The sequence below is a fragment of the Gastrolobium bilobum genome, unplaced genomic scaffold, assembly GCF_033153095.1.
Source record: "Gastrolobium bilobum isolate Gb01-03AN ecotype WA unplaced genomic scaffold, APGP_CSIRO_Gbil_v1 utg3288, whole genome shotgun sequence".
Lineage (NCBI taxonomy): Eukaryota > Viridiplantae > Streptophyta > Magnoliopsida > Fabales > Fabaceae > Gastrolobium > Gastrolobium bilobum.
Window position 1 is genome coordinate 225173 of NW_026899098.1, and position 13264 is coordinate 238436.

Here is a 13264-nt window from a genome sequence, read left to right on the forward strand (position 1 = left end):
AATTTGCCAAAATTCTCATTTAATTATTTTTTTGGATCTCATAAATATTGTAGAAGCTAATCTAAAACCGGGGAAATGTTACCGCCGCACTTGTAAAAGGGACAAGTGCAAGGCTAACTTTATCATACTCTTATACGAAAATATATTCAATGTAAATATTTAAAACTTTAAAATGTAAATCCAAAATCTAAGATTAACTTAAATATATCTTATACAATTATTAAATCATAAGCATGTTCGCACCTAGCTTGAAATGTCCAAGATATTATCCTCACCGCCTACTGCTAGCCCCAGTCTTCGAAACTTGCTTCATTGAGGTCTCTGCTCCCCGAAGGATCATCGCAGCACACAATTACAAACACAAACAGTCAGCACAAAGCTGGTAATCCCAATCCAAAACGCAAGGATGGTCATAACTCAATCAATAATCATAATCAAGCCAAGCATCAATCAAGACATTTCATTAAGAATAAGCATAACTCATTCAAGCATCATAATCACTTCAATCATCAGATAATCATAACTCAATCAATAATCATAATCAATTCAAGCATCAATCCAAGTACGCCATTTCCATTATTAATCTTATTTAGTTTCATTTAGTTTATTTAGTGGGAAGAGAACCAAGGTAGACCCGGGAGTCCCTGTTGCCAGCCTACCCCCATGACCCGGGAGACCCTATTGCCAGCCACGTATAATCAAATTTGGCCATCATCAAAACATCAAATCCTAGTGTGCACACCGCTCCTCAAAGTTGCTACTACTACCCCGGGAGACCCTGTTACCAGGTACCACTTTAGGAAGAACGGATAACATCATTTTCACATCATATAACATCGAAGACATAAATCCCAAAGGTTGTGTTCATCATTTTCAGGAAGTACCATCCCAAAAGCTATCTTCCCACCATTATCTTATCACAATCACACACAATTAGGGAAATTCAATCTTGTCACAAACCACGTACTTTGGAAAATTTCCTCAAAGAGTATCATAATTTCCACATCAATTTTCCAACATTTATCAAAGGTAAGATCCAAATCACACATAATCAATTATCCAACATCTTATCAAAGGTAAAATTCATACCACACCTATCAACATATCATCAACGGTAAAAATTCATACACATATAGTCAATTATCCATCATCTCCACCTATTATTACTAAGGAATTAGGATTTACCCAAAAATAATTATATAATGAATCTTGTGATTCCCTGGAGGTTAAGATTAAACCTAACCAAATTCCCAACAATATATATAATTAATCTATGATTTCTTAGAGGTTAAAATATAAACCCAATAAAATTCCCAACAATATTCATATATAATTACCCTACAATTAACTAAGGGGTTAGGATTATATATAACAATTTCCATATAAAACTAAACTATAATACCTTAAGGATCAAGATTAAAAAAAAAAACCACTCCCCGTTAGACCCGACTAGCGAGTGTGGGGTGGAGGAAATCCTTGTACGCAGCCTTAGCCTTCCATAATTGCAAAGAGGCTGTTTCCTGGAAAGATCAAGATTACATATAACAAATTTAATATAAAACTATCTTATGATACCCTAAGGATCGGAATTTCATATAACAAATTTCCAATAAAATTATCCTAGGATTCCCTAAGGATTCGGATTACATATAGCAAATTTTCAAATAAAACTAACCCATGGCATTCTAGGGATTAGGAGCTAACCTATGGCTCTCTAAGGATTAGGATTATATACCAAATTTCATCTAAAACTAACCTAAGATGCCCTAAGGATCGGGATTACCTGAACTCCGTGTTTGAAGGCTTCCTTTGGAGAAAGGCAATTCGTAGGGGAAGTGTAGTTGTTAGCTAAAGGGAAATAATTACAATAGAATTTTGAAAAAGGTTGAAAATAGGAAGAAAAAATGAGAAGAGGAAAAAAGGAAAAGCGAAAAGGAGATATTTAGGGAATTGGAGAGAATATAGAAATGATTTGGTTTGGTTAGGTTAAAGTCCTATTTATAGCTGAAGTTTTGTAACCGAGGCATTGATTACAGGTAATATCAATAGTCATCATAATTACTTTAATTATCATTAAAACTGCAGGTAATATCAATGATCATCATAATTATTTTAATTATCATTAATATATCTTAACGGTTACAGAATTAAATGAAAATAACTCTTTACATTACCAATTAAATGATAACTACTACTACTAACATTCAATGACAATCAACAAATATATCAATACCTATAACACCACTTTATACTAAACCCAATAATTTAACAATAACCAATTATTTATTTATTTATTTAAGCTAAAGGAGATTAACGAATCACTCCATGACATCAGCAAAATGAATTCAAGTGGGTCAAAATGGAATAGCATTTACAAGGGGAAATATGATCAGTATGAAAATCTGAAATCCTTTGGTGCATCAATACCTATGCAGGATGGAATCAACTAAAAGACTCTAATACATCATTTGCTCCATTCTATCTCATACAAACATGAAAATGCACAAAACATAAGCAGTAAACTGCTATATGCAGGGGTAAAAGGACTTAGTTATTGCATTGGCATCCATTCTAAAATGAAAAAACAAAAGTAAATAAAAATTCACTCGGTATTGAGAAAGATATTATTAAACAACAATCTCACCTAAAAGCTCAAGCTACTTTAATGGTTTTATATTAGACTTCTCTATAACAACCCATCACACGATCTAGTTGGATTTGAAGGGTAGATAATGCACAGGCCCACCAACTTGTGCTAAGAAATTCTATAATTAAATATTTATTAGAAGAATGAGGAGTGGTGAGGATCGACTCATGACACTTTGGTGACTGACAGTCTCTTATACCATATTAAACAACCATCTCACCTAAAAGCTCAAGGTATTAAGTGAAGGCCACTTTAATGGTTATATATTAAACTTCTCTAACAGATATCAATCTGCACTCAAGTAAGCAACAAGCTTTTTAAAAAAAAAATTACAAGCACATTTTAAATAGTAGAAAATTTATGAAATGAATCTGCAGAAAGCTAATCAGATACTGCGGAAGCAAATTTATGACAAGAATAAACTAGGAGCAATGGGATGACTAAAAAATGTTAAACCTGCTGTTCTGTCATTTGAAGAAAAGCAATAGTGTAGTACACCAACTCTTTGACATTAGCCACAACCACCTATAAAAGTGCAAATCACAGATCAAAGTACTCGTGCAATAGAACACAATTAGCACAAAAAGAAGATTTCAAAATGTTCTGAACCAAACCTTTCCCAGTCTTGAATTACCCACAATGGTCAGCAGAAGTTCAAACAGCTGAAAATAAAAAATATGAGATACAAAAAGATAGTTCAAAAGTTATTATATGAAATCAAGCAAACACAGGCATAAAACTAAGTGGACCTGATTGACACAAATTTAGATAGAGCTCAGCCAGTTGATTATTTAAAAATCTAGAGACTATAACATTTGATCTTTTCCATATACATCAAAGCAACTATAAAACACAAACAAAAGATATAGATCAAACACAGAGGCTCCTTTTTAACTAAAAAGCTGGCGAAGGCACAACTTTAATAATGAAAAGAAGTTCATTGTAATTGCAACGATTTCAGTACCCCCTGCGGATTCTGGTTTGGCTGATTTTGGCAATCAGGGGTGTCATCCTTGCCAAGTAACAAGCTAAAGGACACCATTCTAGCAACTGATTCAGTTTCACATTTCATAGTGATCTTTCTCTCTGGAAAACCCACTAGACTCCATACTAAATGAGTGGAAGTAAATGGAAGTCATATGAAAGAGAACCTGCACTCAATTTTCTTCACAAAATAAAATAAAGCTTTACATAAACCATTCCCCATAAAATAACACTGTATACGCATATCCAAATTTCAAGTTGTTTGATTAGTGGGTATCTTTTATTGGGTGATATTATAGAGTTTCTTCATTTTGTCACCCATAAGAAGCATATGGAAAGATAGAGGATAGTACAGATAAATTCACAAGGATGGGGGTTTCAATGAATAGAGATCGAGATAAAGAACCATATTCAGTTACATATCACTGAGCTGACATATTTGCATGGGCAGGCAATCAACTTAATAATGTAACAAGGAAATAAACAGCCATTGTAAAGAAGATTGAAGAAATCACTTGTGATAGCTAAAATCAGTCAGTTAACTTTGACATGAAAATATTGCAAACAGTCGAATATCATTTGCATTATCAAATAATTAACGTAATAAACATAACAAACTGCTAGTATCATCACCTGGATAACAAATGAATCAAGGCTTTTCTCTGCACCATCAGAATCATATCTTCCCTCAAATGAATCTTCTGCTCCTTCAATAGATGCTTGCTCATAAACTCTCAAAGAGGAGACAAATGTATTCCACAATGGTCTCAATATAACTACAGTGAATAGTATCTTGTAAAACAAATAAATTATAGAACTAATAACAAAGACTTGGAAACTTAACAAGGGGAACAAACATACCCTCAAATTCACTTTTAATGAGGCTTGAGAAATTCTGAATAAACTGATTTAAGCACTTCAAAACCTTAAACAAGAAAAATAATTACACATGAAACTAGGAAAAAAAAGATAAAATAGACTTAGGAAAAGAACCAGACTAACCTCCATTCTGATACTCCAATCATCTGGATTTTCAGATTGAACTGGAATTTCTAGAATAGAAGAAAATTGGTCCATCCATGGTTTAAGCATAGGAACTATCAAAGAACTTGTTTCTGCCTAAACAGGAAATCTAGATCTGTTAATAATTAAATAGAAAATACGCAGCCACCGACACTAACTGTGCACAGTCACTTAGTGGGAAGAAAATACCTTATAGACACCACTCATCGTCCCCAGCATAGAAGTGCAAGAATACACTATAGAAAGGGCTTTGGTTCGTATGTATGTGTCATATATCTGCATGGCAATAAAAAAGAAAAAAGAAAAAAAGATTAAGAAGTTATCAGAGGTGACAGAAGATGAATTTAACATATACTTTTTAAGAAGAGTTCATAGATCTGGGAAAAGTAATGAAATGAATTATCAAAAAATTTACATTAGTAGAAATATTTCAATATTGCTTGAAGAAATTTGAAAAGAAAACTTTTGACAATAGACCAAACTACTATGCAAAATGCAGGCTCTGTCTATAACCAGATTTGTCAATTTCATTCAATATGCTCCCTTCCTTTCTTAGATGGAAAGATATGAATATGTAAAAATATAGATAATGGAGGGGAAAGATATCAAAGAGAAGAGATAGAGAGAAAAAAAAAAATAATGTAAACACAGAGATGCAGAACAACAGTAATATGCAAAAACCATGAAATCTAAACACAGAGATGCTGAGTAACTGTAACATGCCTTTGAAAATTAAAGAGGCAAAAGAAGGGATTGGAAGACAATAACAGAGAGATAGACAGAGAAATTGCAACAGTTAAAAGGGCTGTAGAATGAAATACAATCCATGAATTTCCCCCAGCATACACCTCAGGTTGTACTGAACGCTGAAATTATGTTACAACTTACAAGCATATTATGTCAATCAATCAGCCTTCAATCAAACTCTTAGAATCAATTTACAATCAATCACCCTTGATTTTAGGACTCAACACTTCCTTACTCAATGCACCAAACCTTCCTAAACAGTTATATATACTCTTACCCTTCCCCATTCCCTCAAAATGAAAACTCATACCCAACAGAACAAAAATACATGCCATCTAAGAAATTAGGCAACTAGCTCTTAGATATCTTTGCAGATTGCTTTTAGATGTCTTTGACTCACAATACTTGAGTAACCCCTTCAACATTATCAAGGCTGTCATCCTCTAGACAGCTTTCAATCTTGACCCCTTCAACATTCTCATCACTGTTCTCTGGACAGCTCTCAATCTTTTCTATCAACTACACTACACCTTGGTGTGAGTTGCCCCCTTGGCATTCTTCCAGCAATTCACAACCTGGGTCTCACACCACCCAGCAACACAAACAAAACCCTTTTACTATTACCCAAGGTCTTCCATCCACAACTCCAACAAAGGGCAAACCCCAGTACATAAGGCTCCCCGACTTCTGAGGGAATGGGTAAGGGTCAATTGTACGCATCTTACCATTGCATTTTTGCAAAGAAATTATTTTCCAAATTCAAACTAGTGACCGTCAAGTCACAGGGAGCAACCTTACCGTTACTCTGAGGCTCGCCATCAGAAACCACTCCCCATTAAATCCCGACTAGCGACAGAGAGGTGAAGGCAATCCTTGTATACAGCCTTACCTTTGCATATTTGCAAAGAGACTATTTCCCGTATTCAAACCCATGACCTTTCAGTCACAAAGAAACAACTTTACCACAACTTCAAACTAAACCATAAACTCCCATGACAAAAAAAAATAAACAAAGCTAGACTCACAACATCGAAGCAAAGCAACCAAGAAATCACCAATTAAAAAACAAAATTTAATGAAAATCACATAGCATCGTGCAGAGCTCGTAGCCACCAACATAAAAAGCCGAAAAGTTTCAAATCCAAAGCCTGCAATATTGTTAGATTATCTAAAAAATATCTCATAATATCATTATTGTATATTAGAGTATTGTAAAGTATCTCATACAATCTCTTAGGAGTGGTTTCCATATTCCATTATATTTCATCATTTGTTTCCTTCTTTGATTAGGATTAGGGGTCAAGTACTAGGATATATAGATTTTAGTGCTTTGCATTTTGTATCACATCATACTACCCCATATTAACTTAATATTTGAGTCTTTATTTCTCTCTTTCTCTTTTCCTACCTAAATCCTATAATATCAATGTGGTATCAGAGTGGTTCTATCCTCCATGACTTATCCCGTCACTATTCCGTTGCCGAGTTTCCTTAAGTTTGAAACTTGTTTATTTGGTATAATCCGTTTCACCTTAAGTTTCAGTGACCTTATCCTTCCTATTGGTTGTACCAAAATTCCAGTCATCCTTTCTCTCTCTGGTTCATCTGCTCTGGTGGGCTTTTCTGCTTGCCACTGCCACCACCTTCTTTAGAATCCCAAGATCAGTTCATTCCATCTGCTGTGTATCTTGTCGGGACACTTTCTCCCTCTTCCCACAGCTGTCCATATCAGATCTACTGATCTAAGGTGTGTTCTGCTTCTCACTGCCCCCACCAGCCTCACTAAACCATCTCTAGTTAGGCCCAGCCCCATTGCCTCCGTTTGCCACCTTCCCATGGCTTTTTAGTTCCCTTGGTTTGTGGTTTTATGCATTCGGTGGTCAGATCTGACATGTTCTGGCTATCTCTAGTTTGTCAATGTTTTGGCAACTATATGGCTCTTTTCAAATACTAGCATAGCATTGACGAGAGAAAGTGCAAATGTGTTTATCACGTTGTCATTTTGCACTAATGAATCATACCAGTGGTGACTTCTCTTCCCATCAATGATGTTGTAAATAATAGTTATTTATTTATTTGTTGTATTGGGCTTAGCCCATTAGGTCAAGAATTCTAGGTCATGTATTCTCTATAAACAGATAACCCTTTGTACAAATTATTTACAATTCAATAATATAATTCATTACCCTTTTTCAAGTTGGTATCAGAGCTCTCGATTCTGAGGGCTCTGCTTCCGCAAATCACCGTCTTTAAAAATCCAACCCTCTTTGCCTCTTGCCGCCACAAAGCCGCCGCCGGAAAAAATTTTATAGGGACCTTTTGGACCGTGAGGACCCTTGTTTCACTCTGTTTTCTTAGATCTATCATTCTACGGAGGTTTCTTTTTCATCAAACGACCGGAACAGCTCCAAAAAAAAAAACAATGCGGTACTGTTCACCGCGCATTGTTCACGCGGTACTGTTCATCGAGTACTGTTCACCAAAAAAAAAAATTCCTACATGGTTTTGTCTCTGATCTGACGTCGTTTGGGTGTACATTGTGTGTTTTTGGTTCTATTTTTCACTCTGTCTTATCACTATGGCCAATTTAGAAGATGGTTCGATTATTACACAGTCTCCACATGTCTCTCCATATGTGAATATTCAGCAAAGGGAGTTGGATCAGCTTAAACCCGCTATTGATAATATGTGTAAGCCATCTGACCGTTCTACATCTCTTCTTGCTTCTTGCACTGATTTTAAAACCTCATGGATTTTAGATTCTGGTGCAACTGATCATATGACTTGTCGTGCTGAGTTTTTTCTTTCTTATCATCCTATTGTTCGTAGTCATACTATATCCGTAGCTGATGGATCCCATAAATCAGTTACTGGTTCTGGTAACATTCAAATTCAACCTTCCTTGTTTCTTAAAAATGTTCTTTATGTTCCTCAGCTTTCTACTAATCTTATTTCCACTCAAAAACTTACAACTGATTAGAATTGTTCTATCACATTTTTCTCTTCTCATTGTGTTATTCAGGATCTTACCACGAAGAAGACAATTGGAGTTGCTAATGAGCAGGATGGGTTGTATTATCTCCTTCCAGAACATGCTATAAATGATAGCAAAAATCAGTTATTAATGACACGTCATCCTTCTACTGCAGAGTCTATGATTTGGCTCCATCACAAGCGTCTGGGGCATCCACCATTCGGTCTATTGAAGTTAATGTTTCATTCTCTGTTTCTAAATCAGTCAGTTGAGACCTTCCATTGCGATGTTTGTGAATTTGCAAAACACCATCGAGTGTCATTTCCTTCTAGCACTATCAAAGGCAGCGAACCTTTTTCTCTTATCCATTCTGATGTTTGGGGCCCTTCTAAAGTGCATAGTGTTTCAGGTGCAAGGTGTTTTGTTTCTTTTATTGATGAATGTACTCGTGTAACATGGATATTCTTGATGAAAGACAAGTCTGAAGTACCAGAGATATTTATTCGATTTCATCATATGGTTAAGACTCAGTTTGGTAAGTGTATTAAAAGACTAAGATCTGATAATGGTACTGAGTACGTCAACCAACGCCTGTCGCAATTCATTTCCGACAGAGGTATGATTCATGAGCTCACATGTGTTGATACCCCTCAACAAAACGGGGTTGCTGAAAGAAAAAATCGTCACCTCCTTGAAGTTGCTAGAGCACTACTTTTCCAGACATCTGTTCGTAATTCTTATTGGGGAGAAACCGTGTTATCTGCAACCTTTTTGATCAACCGCTTACCTTCACGGGTCCTTAACAATACCCGTCCTATTCATTCCATGACTTCCTTCTTTCTTTCTGTTCCAATTTTGCAGAGCCTTCCACCAAGAGTGTTTGGATGTGTTGCCTTTGTACATGTTCATAAACAACATCGCAATAAGTTAGATCCTAGGGCTCTTAAGTGTGTCTTCCTTGGTTTTGCCCCTGATAAAAAAGGGTACAAGTGTTATCATCCACCAAGTCAAAAATTTATTGTTTCTATGGATGTCACCTTTCAAGAATCTGAATCTTATTTCCTGGGTCTTCATCTTCAGGGGGAGAACAGTTCTTCAGAAGACTCATCCCCTTCCTTCTTTGCGTCTGGATCGTCCTTGTCTACTCCTACACCTCTTCCTAGTGTGTCTACTCCTTCATATACACCTGAGATACGAAAGATTTTGACTCCTGAATTGGTATATCAGAGGAGGAAACAACCCATACTGTCTCACCAGCAACCTCAATTGTCTGAACCACTGGTAAGTCCTGAATCTCTTGTTTCTGATTCTAATATTATTGCCTCTCATGATTTGCCTATTTCTTCTGATACCTCTGATGACTTACCCATTGCTTCTGCTTCTGATGACTTACCCATTGCCCTAAGAAAAAGGAAAAGATCTTGTACTCAATACCCTATCTCCCATTTTGTTTCTTCTACTAATCTTTCTGTGCAGCACAAAAGCTTTGTTTCAGCACTAGATTCTATTTCAATCCCAAAATCAGTACATGAAGCATTAAATGATGAGAATTGGGCTCAAGCCATGCAAGAGGAGATGAATGCGTTGGAGAAAAATAAAACATGAGAGGTTATTGATAGACCCAATGGAAAGAAAGCAGTAGGGTGCAGATGGGTTTATGCCCTAAAGTATAATTCTGATGGCACTCTTGAGAGATACAAGGCTCGGTTAGTCGCCAAGGGTTACACTCACACTATGGCATTGATTATGAAGAAACCTTTGCTCCAATTGCAAAGATGAATACGGTGAGAGTCTTGTTATCCCTTGCTGCCCATTACAATTGGGATATAAATCAATTTGATGTGAAGAATGCTTTCCTTAATGGTGAGTTAGAAGAAGAAGTCTACAAGGAAATCCCGCCTGGTTTTGATTCTGTGGACGGAGAAAATAAAGTTTGTAGATTAAGAAAAGCCTGGTATGGATTGAAGCAGTCACCTCGTGCCTGGTTTGGGAGGTTTACTAAGGTTATGATGACCTTAGGATACAAACAGAGTCAAGGAGATCACACTCTTTTCTTTAAGCACTCCCAAGATGGGAAGCTCACTGTGCTCCTTGTATATGTTGATGATATTATTATAACAGGTGATGATTTTGTGGAGAGACATATTCTGCAAACACGACTAGCCTTTGAATTTGAAGTTAAAGACCTTGGGAAACTGAGATATTTCCTAGGGATAGAAGTAGCTCATTCAAACAAAGGAATTTTCATCAGCCAGAGGAAATATGTTCTTGATCTTCTCAAAGAAGCAGGAAAGCTTGGGTGTAAACTCTCTAATACTCCTATTGAGCAGAATCATAAGATAGGCTATGAAGAGAAGAGTCCTCCAGTTGATAAAGGACAATATCAACGGCTAGTTGGGAAATTGATATATCTGGCTCATACTAGACCAGACCTAGCTTATGTTGTTAGTGTTGTCAGTCAGTTTATGCACGATCCAAAGGAGAAACACATGCAGGCAGTAGAGAGAATTCTTCAGTATCTTAAAGCTACTCCTGGTAAAGGACTGTTAATCCGGTGTGATGGCAATCTCTCTTTAGAAGTCTACACTGATGCTGATTATGCTAGATCTGTGACTGACCGTCGTTCTACAACTGGATATTGTATGTTTCTTTGTGGTAACTTGGTGACGTGAAGAAGTAAGAAACAAGATGTGGTTGCCAGATCAAGTGCAGAGGCTGAATTTCGAGCTATGGCTCAAGGCATTTGTGAGTTACTGTGGCTAAAAATTGTACTTGATGATCTAAAAATAAAATGTGAGGGACCTATGAAGCTGCTATGTGATAATAAGTCCGCTATTTGTATAGCTCATAATCCAGTTCAACATGATCGGACTAAACATATTGAGGTCGACCGCCATTTCATCAAAGAGAAACTTGATAGCGGGTTGATTATCACTCCATACATTCCCACTGGACGTCAATTAGCTGATGTATTGACAAAGGGACTTCCTTCAGACAGATTTCAAGAGCTTACTAGCAAGCTGGGAATGATAAATATCTATTCCTCAGCTTGAGGGGGAGTGCTGTAAATAATAGTTATTTATTTATTTATTTGTTGTATTGGGCTTAGCCCATTAGGTCAAGAATTCTAGGTAATGTATTCTCTATAAATAGAGAACCCTTTGCACAAATTATTTACAATTCAATAATATATTTCATTACCCTTTTTCAATGATCATTCTGGATGGTGACTTCTTTCCCACAGATGAATCATACTAGTGGTGACTTATGTTGACTATGAGTCACCCTAGCACCTTCTTTATCCAAATGCAATCTAGCCCCATCTCTAGTCCGAGACGTTGTGGCCCACCACTGAGTTATATTTTTGCCTGTTTTCTTTTATTGTGTTTAATTGTAACAAGCTTAAAGCATAGTCAGCTTTAGCTTGAGGCGAGTATTAAAAACATCTCAAAACATCATTATTGCATCTTAGAATATTGTGAATATATTAGATGATTTCTTATGAGTGCTTTCCATATTTTATTATATTTCATGATTTGTTTCCTTATTGATTAGGATTATGAGTCTAGTGATAGTACAAAAAGATATAAGTGCTTTGTAGTTTGTATCAGATCATAATACGCCACATCAACTCAACATTTGATTGAGTTTATATTCTCTCCTTTCCTCTTTTCCTACCTAAGTCATGTAATTTCAACAAATATTATACACTCACTGCCCAGAAACTGGTCCATTAATTCGCAGAGATAGGCAGAACATCAACTCAAGTAAAAGTTCAAAATAGAAATGTGCAATCACCACCAGTTTCGCAGCACTGCATTATCAGACCAGAGTCAGATTGACAAAGACAATAAACCTCGTGAAACAACTAGCTCAGCAGTCACCACAAAAATCTTCAATAGCTATGCATAAATATGTGGGTCTAGAAGCACCACACTCCTAGGTGTGATTCTTGTCATAAACCAGCTCTACAAAAAGCTTAAGCGATTAGATTTAAGCGTGGATAGTGCACAAGCTCACCTTATCTTGCGTTGAAATTTAACTTCAATTTAGAAGGATGGAGTCACCAAGAATCGAACTCTAAACCACATTTTTCAATACTATATCACAAACCAACTTTCCCAAAAGTTTAAGTCGTTAGGTGAAATTACGTGAATGATTTAATATCAAATAATTCGATCTAGAGAACATAGCAACAAAACACTACCCAAATGCATACAGATAGCAAATCACCACCTAACTCCAAATGACAGATTGAACAAATGATAGCACCAAATAAGCGGTCAACAACTTTGGATGAGAAGACCACAAACCCCCACAACTTGCAATTGCAAATGAGCCCTCTGTTGTGCAACTCCTGAGATTGCTCCTCAAACATGATCTGAAATCTAACTCCCAAAGATGTAATCTGACATGTGACAGAACTGAGAAGGACATGAAGGTATAGTGAACAATGTTGGCCTCCTCTGAGGCAACTAAGGATTTTTTTTTAATTCTTTTTCTTTTTCTTTCAAATCAAGTTAGGGAATGCCCTATGTTTCAAGGTAAATGGTATCATTCTAATACCATGTTGAAAAATTACAGAGATAAAACAATAGAGCGAGCGAGAGATGGCGATAATATAAAAAGAGTTTTGGTTGAAGCATAATGTGTGCTAAATGCCCCCAGCCTATATCTCAATTTATGTCCTAGAGGAATGTTACAAGCATAGTCTGTCAATCAATCAGTCCTCCATCAAGCTCTGATCAATAACACAGAATCAATCTCTAATTAATCACCCTAGATTTTAGGGTCAACACTTCTATACTTAATTCCAAAAAAATTATAGATTTTTTCACTCTTAACATATACTTAGAAGCATAGGAGTAATTCTCCTAAAAGCAACTTAA

General features: G+C 36.2%; 1 protein-coding gene across 11 annotated transcripts in view; it reads right to left on the reverse strand.

Moving 5' to 3' along the window:
• The window catches only part of LOC133287159 (uncharacterized), a 29796-nt gene that overhangs the window by 11126 nt on the left and 5406 nt on the right, over positions 1 to 13264 (reverse strand). For all 11 annotated transcript variants that reach the window (XR_009748207.1, XR_009748210.1, XR_009748208.1 and 8 more), the window contains exons 6-11: positions 4844 to 4930; positions 4634 to 4750; positions 4493 to 4556; positions 4265 to 4407; positions 3262 to 3309; positions 3104 to 3172 (exon numbers count right to left, since the gene is read on the reverse strand). Coding sequence is in view for 6 of the 11 variants with exons in the window: in XM_061484719.1 (XP_061340703.1) it covers positions 3104 to 3172; positions 3262 to 3309; positions 4265 to 4407; positions 4493 to 4556; positions 4634 to 4750; positions 4844 to 4930 (528 nt within the window). In the remaining 5 variants the exon portion in view is untranslated. The remainder of the gene's footprint in view (positions 1 to 3103; positions 3173 to 3261; positions 3310 to 4264; positions 4408 to 4492; positions 4557 to 4633; positions 4751 to 4843; positions 4931 to 13264) is intronic.